We start from the raw sequence: 15,488 nt of genomic DNA, 5'->3' as shown, positions 1-15,488 counted from the left end.
GGAATCGTACTGAATTTCCTGACTCTTATTTAAAATCTCAACCATAATGTTGAATTACATGTAAAAAAACTAAGATTAATTTCCTTGTTTCATAAACAAAAATAAACGGAAGGAAAACTTAGGTTTGCTTGAATGCACAACTGAAATGAACACATTTAACTGGATGCTGTGATATCTATACAAGTGTATACATTCAAACATATATACAGTACCTAATTAGTGCAAACAGGGTCTAGAGGTTCAAGCTCAAAAACAAAATGTAACCTATAAAAAATACTGAGATGTAAGTTTGTGAAACTGTATCAAAGAAAAGAGTGTCTCCAGTTTTAAAGTATTAGTAGGCCTGTAAACTGTTTAAAGCCAGTTATTTAGAAAAATCTTAATGTTAAAATGAATAAACCTCAAATATGCTGTCAATCATTACAAGAGTATTAATATCAACATCTATCATGGACAATTAATTTAAAAATGCTTGCAAATAAAAAAATCCCACCTTACCTCTAATTAATTTAGCATTCACATCTTCATTTACTTTGGCAATATTGATTATCAATCGAGCTTGTTTAGCATATCGAAGAGTGCTAAGGGTTTCCTCTACATTGCTGGCAGCAGGGCTTATTGTGGCAATCATGGTCGTTTTTGAATTTCCACCAAGACTTTCCTTTAATAACCTTCATTGACAAGAAAATGAAACAACAATTATTCCCACCATTGAAACCAAATTAACTTCTCAGAGTTCATAAGGAATTAAATACAAAAAAACCTGTGTGATTTACTATATATTTCAAGATGATTTTCAACCAGATAACCAAATCCAGAACATGAGCCTGTTCCTGCTTACAGATACACAAGTTTTTTTTATGCTTAGAGAAAATTCAATCAACAACTTATACACCTAAATAATTTCATCCTATTATACTTTAAGACTCTTACAAACCATAGAAACTATTACACACAAGCATTTCTTTGTTTTCCATTTATGCTCTCCTCTTTTTGGAAAACGTTGATCCCAAATGCCTAAATATAGCAGAAAAAACATGCCTGCCTTTGTTTATATTTTCACTGGTGCACCAACACCAGGGAAGATTTCAGATGAAAATGTCTTAAGGGTTATGGGAATAGGTCATAAATCAATTTTTGGTGCAATCAACATGACAACTGCTTTCATTTCTTAGTGACAAAACTGCATTAAAATAGATTAAAATAGTCTATAATTCAGATGATATTCCCCAGCAAGTTCTAATAGCAATAACTTTCTATCTCATACCAAATTACACAATCCTTGTTGCCGTCTCATCTAAATTTGGCAACGATTTCTAGCTCTTCGAGCAATTTGCAAGACAGTACACCTTGCTACAGAGTGGATAAAGAGAGGAATGCGGAAGGACGAATAGTTTTTACTTTGCCCAAGTTCTTTTCCACTCCTGAATTAAAAGAAGCTTCTCTGCCTGTGCGTTTTTACATTTTTCCCACTCCAGATTTAGTATTTATGACAGTTGCCAGAATGAAGAAATGGAAACTAAAGTCCTTTATTTACAGAAAGCCCTATTCTGAAAATAAACCCAGGTGTCAGGCATGCATAAGCCCCAGGCCACTTGCCTCTACCAGCTGATCTATAGGAGACAGATGAATGGTATTATAAGAACTACTCAGCTGACCAGCAATTCATAGTTTTAGGGTTTGTCCTTAATCTTTAAAAAATTAGCCGATTCCCAGGTGCATGACACTGTGGAACTAGTTCAGTGCCAGTGATGAAGGTTAAGAGAGTGTTGTGCCAAGGAGAGAGGAAGGATTCTGGCCGCTGGGAGGCAGGGATGGGATCAAGACCATAAAGTCCCACCCATACCTGTGTGCCTAATGTGACATGCCCACCCCTATCACTTGTTCGATCAGGCCAGCAACCTGCTGACAAATATGTTTTTAGGAGAGAAAGAACCATCATGGAGCCAGAAAGGCAAGGCCAGCAAATAATAGAACATAGGCAGGGAATAGGAGATTGTTTCCTCTCTTGTGGGAGGGAATTTTAGTGTTCAACAGATGCTAAAAATGTGAAAGCAGTCTCTTCTATGCCAGGAGAAAAAGGGAACAGCAGAGAGATGAGGGCACTGTTAAGAGAAGAAAAGGCATCAGAAGCACATTTCTTCATCTACAGTACAGAACACTGAGGAAGAATATACCGGTCCTCAAATGTACCCACAATTAGCAGAAAATGAAAATAAAAATATTTTTCAAGTTTACTTTACTTCATCTAATAGTTATTTCATACAATTTGTAGAAGTGAGAGTTTACAGATCCATGAATCTACCGTCTGATAAGAGTCTAATCTTTTTGTTTTCCATAGAACTGAGATTACTTTATAGTAGCTCTTCATGAAATATACATACCACGTAAGGACAGATTCCCGATAAGGAATGAAAGCTCTCTTTCTGTTCTGAGATTGCTCAGAAAGCGCAGAAATAACTTTCCCCAGAGTCAGCAGTGATTTATTAATACTCACACCCTCCTATATAAAGCAGAAATAAAAATAAATGCACAGTCTCATTCTGAATATAAAACATTACTACTTCAATTTTTTTTTTTAATGGGCAAATTGCTAAAACCGAGCCTAACAGGCTAGCAGCATTCTCCTGTGAACCCATCCTGTTAACATGTGTTGTTGGTCCTATCGGGAGATGCTAAGTGAATCATGGTGACTCTCTGATGCAGATGTAGTGTATTAAACCCACCACTGATATAATGGAGACGAGAGCAGCCCAGAAGGATCTTCAATCTGATGTAATGAAGACCTACGTTTTGGACTAAGCAGTTCCAAGGAGCAACACTGGAGAAGACTGGGGATACATTTTATCTTATTGTAAACTATTTTTTGTTAATAAAGCCAAACCCCAGGAAGGGGTGAGTTCTGACTCTGCACAGTGTATAGACTGTTTTAGAGCAGGTTAGGAAAGGTACTTACACATATAGAGCACTCCCCCTCCCCCCCATTCTTTTTAGCTTCTTTGCATTATGAAAAGAGAGTTAAGCAAGTGTTTTAGGCATAAAAGAATATTCAGCTTTGTAAAGTTACAACAAATGTGTGACATACGGGATAAAAGCTAAAGCAAGCATTTAATATCTAGCCTTTTGGAAGAGAACTAGAATACAAACCACAGATGTCCAAGCCTCCTATACAAAAACCACCAAAGAAAACCATTTTTTCCTGTCTTTTTTTTTTTAAATGCTTATTTTTATTTAGGTATAATCAAGTCAAGATAAAGCAGATGTGAGGTTTTCCACATTGATTCAGTATTTATACTGAACCTGTGATGTGAGACTCAGATCAATAATTTATATACATATACATTTCAAACCAGTGAAACTGTTAAACAATTAAAGCAAGTTAAATTTAACTCTATGAATAGTACAGAATATTCAGCAGACACTACATGCATTACTTTTTTCCTGTCTTGCGAAAAGACCAGAGCAGCAATACAAACGACACCGTTACATCAAGATTCATTCAACATGGAGACCAATAGGTCTTCTCTTACAAGTGCAGACCTAAAGCATTTTCATTTCATGGCCTCACAATACTGTACTCTTTGAGACAAACTATATGTCACAAAACTGTAAATGCAGTTTACCTTCAGCCTCTCTTCACTGGTCTGAGTTGGAGAGCAGCGTTCGCTGCCTGCTAGATCTATTAGATTTATGCGACTGGTAATCCTATGATCATGCCCTTCTTCTTCCACAAACTCTGTCTAGAGAAAAGAGATTACTGCACTTAGAAAAAACATTTAATTTTGCAGACTATGACTCATCACCAAAATAAAAACACCATGAAGAGTCAGATCTACCATGCTATTCACTTTTAAACAATACATTAAACATTTTCTCATTTTACTTTTTTAATGATAGTGTCATTTAATCATAGTATAACTTGCAACAAGAAAAAGAGTAAGGCGAGGATAGTAAATAGCATCCAGAGACAAACACCTGAGGATTTCCGGTAGCACACCTGCATAAGCATAAGTAGAATTTGTAAAAAGTCAAACGCAGCCTAGCAGTACATTTTGCTACCTTAGTTCGGGAGCATATCAGGACTACTACTCACTTGGGCTTCAATCCAGCACCCATTGAAATCACTAGAAGTTGTCTGACTTCCATTGGTGCAAGACTAAACCACTGCTGAGTGAAAAGGACACTGACCTACATGCCCTGATGGGGAAAGACAGGGCAAAGTATGGTGATGGCAGCAACTGAGGAAAATCAGGAAAAAAAAAATCTGTGGGAGGAAAAAATTGGAGGCCCATAGACTTGGGAAGAGCTCTATCTACTTTGCCTCCTTCTCCACCCTCGTCTCTCTGTGGAGGGTGCCTGTCTCCTACGTACAAAATTATAGGGGGAAGAGCAGAGCTCATGTCTGCTGGGGATAGGTGCCACTGACCTGAGTGCACAGGTGTGTTTCGGTAGCTTCTCGTTTAACAGTGCCTGGAACACTTTGCATTATCCTATCTCTGACCCAGGTCAGGTAAGTGGCAGACATCACTGGGACATAAACATTAAAAACTGTGTATTATAGGATTTTCTCCCCTTGCTAGAACTGAACCATGAACATATTTCTATAGAGCAATAAGTATATATAGTGCAGAAACATTAGAAAAGCAGTGTCCTGAAAAGTTTACAGTATGACTCAGACATGTTTACAATGTGCTTTTTAAAAAAACAGTAGTACTGTGAGTATAGAAAATAAACCAGACCTGGCTACTTAGAAAGCAAGACTACTACTTCTTTATTCAGCCCAGTATATTTAACACAACCCTCCCCTACTTCATTCTTTTCTAGGCAGCACACGATAATTGAATTTTCCACCACTACATTATTCCAATAATTAAAAAGAAAAAAAGTCACACTATACCTTTGTCTGTGTCATCACGAGGGTGAAGACAGAATGAGATCTAGAGCTCTTGTCATTCATGCCTGTGGCAGCAGTTGCTCTCTGTTTATTTCCTAGCTCAAGCCAACTCTGATAATAGAGATAAGAGACAGGATATTAAGTGAAAGGATTCTGTGAACAGCTAACAAAAGTTTAAAGAGCTCCACAAAAATGAATATACTGTATCTACATGCTGGTATTCGCAGTAGTGTGGGCTACTAAAAAGAAAATTTTGGTAGCCTACAAAATACTTTTGGGATGTAAGTTATGTAGGATGCCAACATTAATCAATGTTTTGATCATTATTGATAAATTTTTTCTCCACCTCTAATCACAGGGGCCAAAATGGGGCAAACTTTTTGAGACCCTGGTGCTAGCAAAAGGAAAAATGGAACCACTACTACTTTTGTCTAAGCTTAAATGAGAAATTAAAATGAGTTTAGGCCCCGATCCTGCAAGTAACTTCACATGGGCACAAGGGTCTGCCCACACAGTCAGCTGCAAGATCAGATAAGATGTAATAGGCTAATGGACTAGGCTTTGTAAGCTCATGTTTATCATCACTGAAAACAAGTATTCAGGAGTAAAGAAAGGAGCAGTCATGAGGCAAAAGAAAGATTTTTACTTACAGCTATTAGAAGACTGATTTTTATTACTTAAAAGCTTCATCATCATCATCTTACCTGGATATCAGAATAAGAACTGACCATGTTCCTATAAAACAAATAAATAGTTCTAGTTCAAACCAGTTCATTTTGTTTCTACAAAAGTCATTAGTAGTAAATTTTTTCAAAAATTAAACCGAGTTATAGACAAATATATACACTAAAGCCTAACTTCATCAAGGCACCATGCAAGCCTAAGTGTCTACCCCAGCAAGATTAGACAGGGTCTCAGGCCTTGATTCTGCAAAGATTTGCACATGTGCTTAACTTTACTCACTGTGAGCAGTTCCACTGGCCTCATTGAGATTATTTACAGTTCATAAAGTTAAGCATGTGCGCACGTCTTTGCAGAATAAAGGGTCCTGCCCAATCCTGCTAGGGTTGACCTTTACATCTACAGAGCCTTTATTAAATCAATGGGACTGCACAAGGGCATAAGAACAATAACTAGCATATTGCCGTATCAGGCCAATGTATTTACTAGAATGACAATAGTTAAGGCTTACGCTGTCAAGTCTTCCACATATGGTCCCAATACTGGATGTTCTCTTACACGGAGCTGTTGAGAATAATTATAAAAGAAAAAGCTATTCAAATATATGAATTTGTCATAACAATTATGCAACAATCTCTTAGAAGTAAAAAAACCTAATGAAAATAGAAGTGAAAAATTATTTTTCTACATGTCATGGTATGAAGGGTTTGGGGGGGGAGGGGGGATAAAGGTCTTACGAAATAATTCAATGCATGCTCCAGAAGAACATCATTACAAGAATAATAATAAAACCTTTATTTTACCAGGATGATAACTGAAAATGAATTCTCAATTACAAAAATAACCAGGCCAAAATAGGTCACAAACTGGAATATACTCTTACTTACCAAATAGAACTGAAGATGTAACAATGTGTAAACAAAACAAAATTGAGGAAAATTCATAACTGGGATTTGCTATAAATGCTCTTTACTGCTTTGACACTGAAGTTTTAAAAATACCTGCAACACACTCAGTTACATGCCCAAGACTCAACAGAAATTTAGCCAGAGTCCATCAGCAAACATATTCTCCGAAAATCACTGTCCAACCTAACCCTCCCAATTTAATAGAGCTGTAGGGTGCTTTGCAGAGAACTAGAATAAAAAAAAAAGTGCTAAATAGAAATGAATGCATTTCACTAATAAATGCTGTGTATTGTGGGGTGAAGGGGGGGGTGTTTTAGTCTCTTCAGCATTTCTTGGTTTAGTAATCTCCCTCTCCTCTTCATTTTGTTTTTTTCCCCACTCCTGTCATTTAATTTACTCTCTCTTATATCTGTTTATGATCTTCTGCTTTTACAGGCAGCACAAGATCTTGCATTGTCCTCTTGTTTGTTTTTCCCCTTTGATCTCAGTTTGTCCAATGCTTCCTTCTAAACGTTCTTTCACTGTTCTGATTTCCCCAACCCCACTCCATAGTGCTACATCTTCACTGCAAAGAGGTGTGTTTTTACATCAAGGTAACTATCTTGATGTAAAATTCTAGTGGAAGCAAGGCACTGTAGTTTTTAAGTCAGTGTAGCTAGTCAAAGTCAATTCTAGGTAAGGGAAAAATAAGATTGATCTTGACCAGCTACATCAAGGTGAAAATTACCTGTATCTTGTCCCCACTAGGATTTTACACCAAGATCTCTCTCAATGTAAAAAACTTTTTTTTTTTTAGTTAAGACAAAGCCTTAGGGTTTATTACACTAGGATGTAAAGGTGTGTTATTAGATCATATTAGCTAAACCAATCTAACGAATACCTTCTAGGACAAGTTGTTCTTTAACACAATTTAGTAATTTAGAAACTTGCCTTGCCTCCAGTAGAGTTTCAAAAGGAATTAATTAGCTACTCGATCTAACGTCACACCTTTAAATCCTACTTAAAACAAGACTTTAGGGCTGAATGGACAGGCTGAAGCCTGTGTCAAGCAGAGACCTCTGCTCTGCTCCTCCAAACCGGTGGTAGGTGGGGAATACATGAGAAACCCCAAAATGTAAATGCAGAAGATGACAAAAAAGAGAGGGATTTTTTCCCCCTAGAATAGGGAAATGATTGAAAAATCGAAGTATCAAATCACAATTTTGGGGAAGGGATTAAATGTGTGTTTCTTTCAGATGCTGTCTAACTAGCTATCAGCTTCAACTAATTTGGTATGAAGTAGGGTTGCCAGTTTTGGTTGGACGTATTCCTGGAGGTTTCATCACATGACAGTCTTTAACTAAAGATTAATCTTTGTCCTGGAGTCTCCAGGAATTAATCCTAGAGGGATGGCAACCCTCCCTACAAAGAAGATATTCAGAGAGCAATCCTCAAAAAAGTAAATTCCTCCACTTGGAAGACTGATGGGCAAAATTAAATTAAAGCCCTAGCTGCAGATTCCAGCTTTCTCACAATGTTACTTTAATTAGAAATAACCTTGGTTCTGTTTTTAACTTCTTCTATGCAGTGGCATCATCAATATCAGTAGCAGAAAGGTAGACAGATTAGTAACAGCATTTGGGAGAACAGAGACCCCCAAAATCAGTGTATATTTGTTCTTTTTATCGCTGAAAACGTTTTGGTCATGCAGTAGTGGAGAAAAATAAAATCTAGTCTGCAAAATATTACTCAGTTAGTTTTTAGATTCAAGGTTGTTAAATATTATCTTAAAATTTGAAAGTATTTTATTGAAACTGGCATATCAATGTATTTTTAAAATTCATACCAGTATAAGTTCTAGGCACTGAGTACATAGCTAAAGATGCTTCACAGCAGTCCAACGTGTGTACCATCTTCTCTGTAACTCATTTAGTAGGAACATTTATAATAAGGTAAAATATTAGGAGATGAGCAAGCAAGAAGAAAGCAATGAGCACATCACAAAACAACGTTGCTATGTGATCTACCTATACAACTACTTCTGAGCTTGTCTGACAGGAAGCTTACCATATCCTTCCAGTTAGAAGGCAGGTGCCACTACATCTTGTATATTGACAGATACACCTCTACCTCGATAGAACGCTGTCCTCAGGAGCCAAAAAAATCTTACCGCGTTATAGGTGAAAACGCGGTATATTGAACTTGTTTTGATCCACCGGAGTGCGCAGCCACACCCACCCCAGAGCACTGCTTTACCGCGTTATATCTGAATTCGTGTTATATCGGGTCATGTTATATTGAGGTAGCGGTGTATATTAAGAGTGTATATTATGAGTAGTAACTTACAGGTTGTTTCTTTTGTCCATTTTCAGCTTTAAAGATGAGCAAATCATGAATTTTCTCATTGTAGACTTCAAAATAGCTCATTTCAAGATGGTACAAAATCTAATTTAAAAAAAATTATATGAGTCAGATATTCTACCAGACTTTTTTTTTGTCATTTCCAGTCACCAAATTTAATGGAAGCTGCAGGTATTCTACACCACCGTTGCAAGCTTTCATTTTGAAGTCATCTTCCAACAGCAAGATCCTAGACAAGAAATCTTAAGTATACAAACTTATTACAATTCTATCCACTGCTTTCCGCAGCTGTGAAATGTCATGTTTAAAAAAAAAAACCTCAGAAATGTCAACATTGTGCTTTTAATACATAAAAAAAAATGTTTTATTCACTCCTGCAGGAGTCCCATATTCTTTTATGGACTAAGTTTCCACAGTATGATACATACAATACATGAAATAAAGATTCTGACTGGTGGAGCTGGCACACTTTGGTGATTTTATACCATGTCTCAGAAAATGGACATGCATTGTTATAACTAGTATCCACAATTATCTTAATTTATTGAATGAGGATTTTCCATGAAAGTACTCACCCCTTCACTTAAACTCCGATAGTATTTATAAAATTAAAATGTGTTGTCTAAGGAGCAAAGAAGATGAAGTAAAAAAAAAAACTGACAATGCAGATAAAAATAGAACTTGGATGATTTATTGCAACAGAATCACTTATTCACAGCACATAAGCATAGACAGTCACTTAAATCCACTCTCATTGGCATTCAAAAGAAACTATAATTTGATGCTGACTTTAGCAATAAAGAGTAATATACTACTTAGATTCCTCAATGCCCAACAAACCTTTTATAATTTCTGCGCCTCACAGTAAAGCAAAATGATTTATAAGCTTCGTAGCTGTGAATACCAATATATTTATGTATGCTGATGTGCTGAATAATACTTTGGCAATAGATAAAGAAATTCTAAGCAAGGTAAACAAAGAAACCTTTTTGTATAAACTTCACTCAAAATTACATTCACTATTTTATAGTCAGCAACATTTAGTCACTAAACACTTGTATGCAGCCTTTTCTTTCCTATAAGAAAGCAATTATATGTTCTTGATCTCTAGTTTATCTTTACATATGTGGATAATAGCATCAAATAAGATGTAAAAATAAGGCAGATGTCCATCTGTTTTACATTTAATATCTCCTTCAATAATCTCATAAAAAAATCAGATTTATAAATTAAAGAAAAGACTCAAAATATTATTTCTAGGGAGCATCCATACCATTCTTACAGAGGACTGCATCTTGTATTTGTAGCAAGGTGAGATTTAGCTGTCTCAGTCCTCTCTCAAGCTCTCTGGACTTGGTAAAAAAGAAGTACAATACCAAAAAACAGTGCTCTCTACCAAATTATTAGGAATTCACTCTTAGCAAAACCTGAATCCCAGTAACCATAGAAACAAGAAAAGCACATCTCTGGAGGAACTTCTAGTGATAATAATCACACAACAAAACCCCAATCCATCCTTCTCTCTAGATAGCATAGGTATACACAATATATACATAACAAATTACCATGCAGCACCACATACAGATTAGCCATTGTCTGAATGCGTCTTAACCTGCTCAACAGCCCTGGTGACCCTTCTGCTAGACTTCCTCACAAAGATTCCAAAGCAAAATTATAGAAGCTGTAATACTTGTGTCCAGCTAATTGCAGATTCTTCAGTTTGGATCATATCTTGTTTGTTGATCTCTCCATCTGATAAATGTTCCTCTCCACATGAACACCACAGTTTTTCTCCTTGAAATGCTTTTTGGCTCACTAAACAATTCAGTTTCAGCATCCTTTCCAACATGCTAACTTAGAGTAATGGGACCGTCTTGCTCTTCCACAAACTCCAGCATATGCAACTGCTTTCTTCAGCTGGCATGACCTACGGTTACTCTAGAAAAACAACGAGGAGTCTGGTAGCACCTTAAAGACTAACAGATTTATTTGGGCATAAGCTTTCATGGGTAAAAAACCCACTTCTTCAGATGCATGGAGTGAAAATTACAGATGCAGGCATTATTATACATGAAGAGAAGGGAGTTACCTTACAAATGTATAATAATATCTGTAATTTTCACTCCATGCATCTGAAGAAGTGGGATTTTTACCCATGAAAGCTTATGCCCAAATAAATCTGTTAGTCTGTATCCACGAAAACAGTGAGGAGTCCAGTGGCACCTTAAAGATTAAGGGCTGATCCACACTAACCCCCCAGTTCGAACTAAGATACGCAACTTTCAGCTATGTGAATAAGGTAGCTGAAGTCGAAGTATCTTAGTTCAAACTACAAGGTACTTACCGCGGGTCCACACGCGGCAGGCAGGCTCCCCCGTCGACTCTGCGTACTCCTCTCGCGGAGCAGGAGTACCGGTGTCGATGGCGAGCACTTCCGGGATCGATTTATCGCGTCTAGACAAGACGCGATAAATCGATCCCAGAAGATCGATTGCTTACCGCCGAACCCGGAGGTAAGTATAGACACACCCTAACACAGCTCCCCCCTGATATGTTACTCTACATACCACCAGTGCAACAGATGTAACAATGTTGCCTTCTAGAGTTTATAACATAGGCTCCAATATGAAATATTTAAAGAACTTTCCACTAAATTATAATTGATCCTTTCCTGAAAAAATAAAACAAGGTATCACAGAGGAATAAAAAACAAACCACCATTTGTTGTCCTGAGAAATCGAGAAGGTTATTATACTGAATGATGATATCACCCATATCAACTGTATAAGACAGATTTGCGGCGCTGAAGTTCAAACAACTGAAAGGCTGTCTCCATTTAACCATGCAAGTTACTGTACCAAAACATATTTGATGTACCTAAGTATTGAGAGAAACTTTGGGACAAAGCTTGCGTTTTATCTTTGTCCTCCAAGTTTCTATCTGTGCTTTGGGACCCTACTTTTTGCCACTTTTCCTTTGGATAATGAATCCAGGCTTGAGGGCCTAGAGACTTTATGGAATGTTCTTCCAACTGTGGATTCAGTAGATCAACTAAAAGTAAGTGCTTGTCTGAACACAAAAGTTACACAATACAAGCATGCTTTAGTCTTTCCCTTCTTAAAAAAACCAAACACCTTTAATCCCACTTGTCTTTCCAACTACCATTCCTTTCATCTGTAAATTCATTTAACACACTGTCTACAATCACTGCCTAGAGTTCCTCTTCTCCAATTCCATCCTATACCACCTTCAATCTGGCTTCTGCCTTCTATACTCTGCTGACCTTGCTCTCACTAAAGTCTCCAGTTACCTCTTCTTAGCCAAATCTCAGAACCAGTACACCATCCTCATTCTCCTTGACCTGTCAGCTGTCTTTGACATAGTCAACCAGGCTCTTCAAGTCTTGTCCTGCATTGGCTTCTATGAAACTTTACTCTCTCTGTTATTCTCCTACCTCTCTATTTGCTCCTTCTGGGTGTTCTTTGAAGGATGCCCCTCATCCCCCGCTTCCAACTTTCTGTGTTCCCACAGGACTCTGTACTTCGGCCCCTTTGCTCCCTCTACACCTTTTCTTTGGATAATCTCATCTGTAAATACAAGCTCTACCAGCATCTTTGTGCTGATGACCCTCAGTTCTCTCAACCACAGGCCTGTCTCCTTCTGTCAAAACTAAAATCTTGGCCTGTCTCTGATATCTCCTCAAGGATATCCAGCTGTCAGATCAAGTTCAACATGGCTAAACAAAGCTCTTATTCTCAATCACTGTAGACACCACCACCATCTTGCCTGTCCTATCAATCAGGCCCATGCCCTGGGTGTCATCTTCGTCTTGGACCTCTTTCAGGTCTTCACAACCAGGCTACATCTCAATCTTGCCAATTCTTTCTGCATAACATCTCTAAGGTATAGCCTCTCATCTATCCACAATGCTAAAACTCTCATCCAGGCTGTCATCTCACATCTCAATTAGTACAACATCCTTTTCTCTGGATATGACAAATGCAATCTTGCCCCACTGATATCCATTTAGAATTCTGCTGCAAATATCACTATCCTAGCTCAGCACTTTGATGCGGTCACCTCTCTTTTTACACCCCTCCACTGTCTTCCCTTCTCCTCTATCACATCAAACACAAGCTACTTGTTTTCACTTTGAAGACCCTTCACAACCAACCCACCCCCATCCACAAAGCTACTTAATTATCCTCCTGGAAATACCGCATTTAAATGCTCTTTTGTCTTGATACCTACACAAATTTTGACAATAGTTAAGATGCTGGTGTACCAAGACCACAGCCTATCATTCTGACCAGTCTTGTCTCACTGTTTCCTTGTACTCCTCTGCTAGTATGTCTATATCCGTTGGATGTCTTATATTTAGGTTGCAAGCTCTCTGTCTTTATGTTTTGTATTTGCACAGGCCCTAGCACAATGCTCCATAACTAGGGCCCCTAGGCACTATGATAATACAAATAGCTAAAGTGGCACAACCCCATTAGTGAGGATGCAATTATATCATTCAGCTACCCCCATATGGGCAGGGGAATAAGCTATATTCCAGTATGAGACACCTTTACACTGATATAACTGCATCCACTCTAGGGGTTGTGTCAGTATAACTATTTTTGTAAAAGAGTCACATACACTGATACAAAAATCGTGTAGGGATCAGGCCTAAAAGATTGTTCTTAAGTAATCATGGAACTTTATGTGAACTAAAAGATGAGTTCACAATAATTTTAATATAACCAGAGACAGTTCATCTAATTGTTCAAACTTCGGTTTTTTCTCATGGTTTCCTTTTTTTCATATTATACTCACCCATGTTTATCCCAAAAGTAATTGTTGTAATAATTTTAATGCAGAAGGGCTTACATTTATTAAGTTAGGAAAGGATTGCACATACCATAACAAGAAAACTGAGGTCTTGACATTAAATAAGCGGTGCTCTGAGTAAACAAAAAGGCCGCTATACAGTGCAGACTTGTCCAATAGTAAGACATTGCCAAGACTAGCGAGAGGGAAACCCAGAATAACCACTGCCATTTACACTGGGGATCTCTTAAATCTCTCAAAATTTTAGAATCAGAAAAGTTGAGAGGAAGAGTGTTTGTTTTTAAATAGAGTAAAAATAGCTACCATTAGGCAGGTTTTATTTAATTATTGAGTTTCATTTGTATACACCACCACCAGATGTGCTAGGATTTTTATTTACCCTTCTTTCTGTAAATTTTTATCTTTTAAATACAAAAAGTATATATAAAAAAACCACATAGCCTTTTGGTACAGCACCAACAGTATGTACATATTTCTATTTGTATTATTCCTGATATGGGACTATAGCACAATATATGATTTGGATTGTCTAGAGAACATTGGTTGTCAGTTCTAGCAAAAATAAAATTTAAAGCAGCAGCAGAGTACAGAAACTAGGAGGAAGTAAAATAGCCCTAAAGAGTAGAATGACAGGAATAAACATCAAAATCCTTGATAACAATATACTCTAATTCAATACAGCCACAATAGAAATAAGCTTTCTGACACAATACCTGCTGTGTGTCCATTTGTGCTATCCGAGTAAAAAGATCTTCACAAAATCTTGGGATTATTCCTAGTTCTTCACCAAATCCCATCATCCTGTAATTACAAAAGAATGTGTACACACACACTTGTAGTTTTTTAGAAGGTGTTTACATTTATCTGCCTAATGTAAATATTAATCATGTTGTAGTTAAGACCATATTACAGTTCAAATCCCAGATGCATTTCTAAATTATACAAATGCTTAATTATAGAAATAAATCAGAGACATTTAAGGATCAGAAAAAAAAAGTTATCAATACCTGACCTTTCACATGAACTGGTGTATACAAACCAATTTATCCCCAGATTCCAAATTGATGTTTGTGGGCCTCCCTTTCAAGTCCTGTCTACCAGTCCAACTTCTTGAACTCATTACTACTAATTTTATGAAAAAGTCATACTTAACACATTTCAAAGTATACCAAAATGTATTTAAAAAAAAATCAATGCATAGAGGCCAATTCACTTGAAAATCACCAGTTTGTTTAAAAATAAATCTGGCATAGTTGTTCCTATACTAATCACCCCATTATCTCCAGTTCGAACCGCTCTTGATTTGAGTTTTGCATCTTTAGTTCAATTTAATTTCAGTTTCGATTTGAAAAAAATAGACATTAACTCAGCTGGTAAATGTTTACATTAATAGCTGCAGTAGTATAAAGAAATCTGTGCTGAAACTATAATCCCAGCACAGTACTAGTTTATGTCACACATTAAAATGCTGTAAAATGTGACCTAGTTTAATATGAAAATGAGTACTGTCCTCTTCATTCTCCTCCCCTACACAGCTACTGAAAAACTTGTTTTAAAAAAATAATCACATAGAATAGCCATTGTTCAAGTAGAAAGTACAGCGTCTTGTGTACTTCTAGTAAAGAGCTATGCAATAGAGGAATCATAAATTAATCAAAGCCCTGCACAAGTGTTGTGCCAACGTCTGAGAACTGTGAAGCAGAGTACAGAGAGGTACAAATCAATGTTTGCCAGAGAGAAAAATGACAAAGTTGGGAGAGAACAAGTCATTTTAAAGCTTTTAAGAAGGATGCTTCAAATATGACAATTTTATGCTATAGAAAGTATTG

The 15,488-nt window shown here is 37.0% G+C and overlaps 1 protein-coding gene across 1 annotated transcript in view; it reads right to left on the bottom strand.

Annotated features, from left to right (window-relative positions):
- Positions 1-15,488, bottom strand: part of KIF14 (kinesin family member 14) — a 99,029-nt gene that overhangs the window by 75,302 nt on the left and 8,239 nt on the right. Inside the window, exons 4-11 of the mRNA XM_005304371.5 lie at positions 14,373-14,460; positions 8,809-8,907; positions 6,087-6,139; positions 5,599-5,629; positions 4,898-5,005; positions 3,624-3,740; positions 2,385-2,503; positions 499-671 (exon numbers count right to left, since the gene is read on the bottom strand). Coding sequence (XP_005304428.3) covers positions 499-671; positions 2,385-2,503; positions 3,624-3,740; positions 4,898-5,005; positions 5,599-5,629; positions 6,087-6,139; positions 8,809-8,907; positions 14,373-14,460 — 788 coding nt within the window. The remainder of the gene's footprint in view (positions 1-498; positions 672-2,384; positions 2,504-3,623; positions 3,741-4,897; positions 5,006-5,598; positions 5,630-6,086; positions 6,140-8,808; positions 8,908-14,372; positions 14,461-15,488) is intronic.

Source organism: Chrysemys picta, chromosome 8 (genome assembly GCF_011386835.1).
Source record: "Chrysemys picta bellii isolate R12L10 chromosome 8, ASM1138683v2, whole genome shotgun sequence".
In the NCBI taxonomy this organism is placed as follows: Eukaryota; Metazoa; Chordata; order Testudines; family Emydidae; genus Chrysemys; species Chrysemys picta.
The sequence above is the reverse complement of the archived record's forward strand: the minus strand, read 5'-3'. Positions and strand labels throughout refer to the sequence as shown.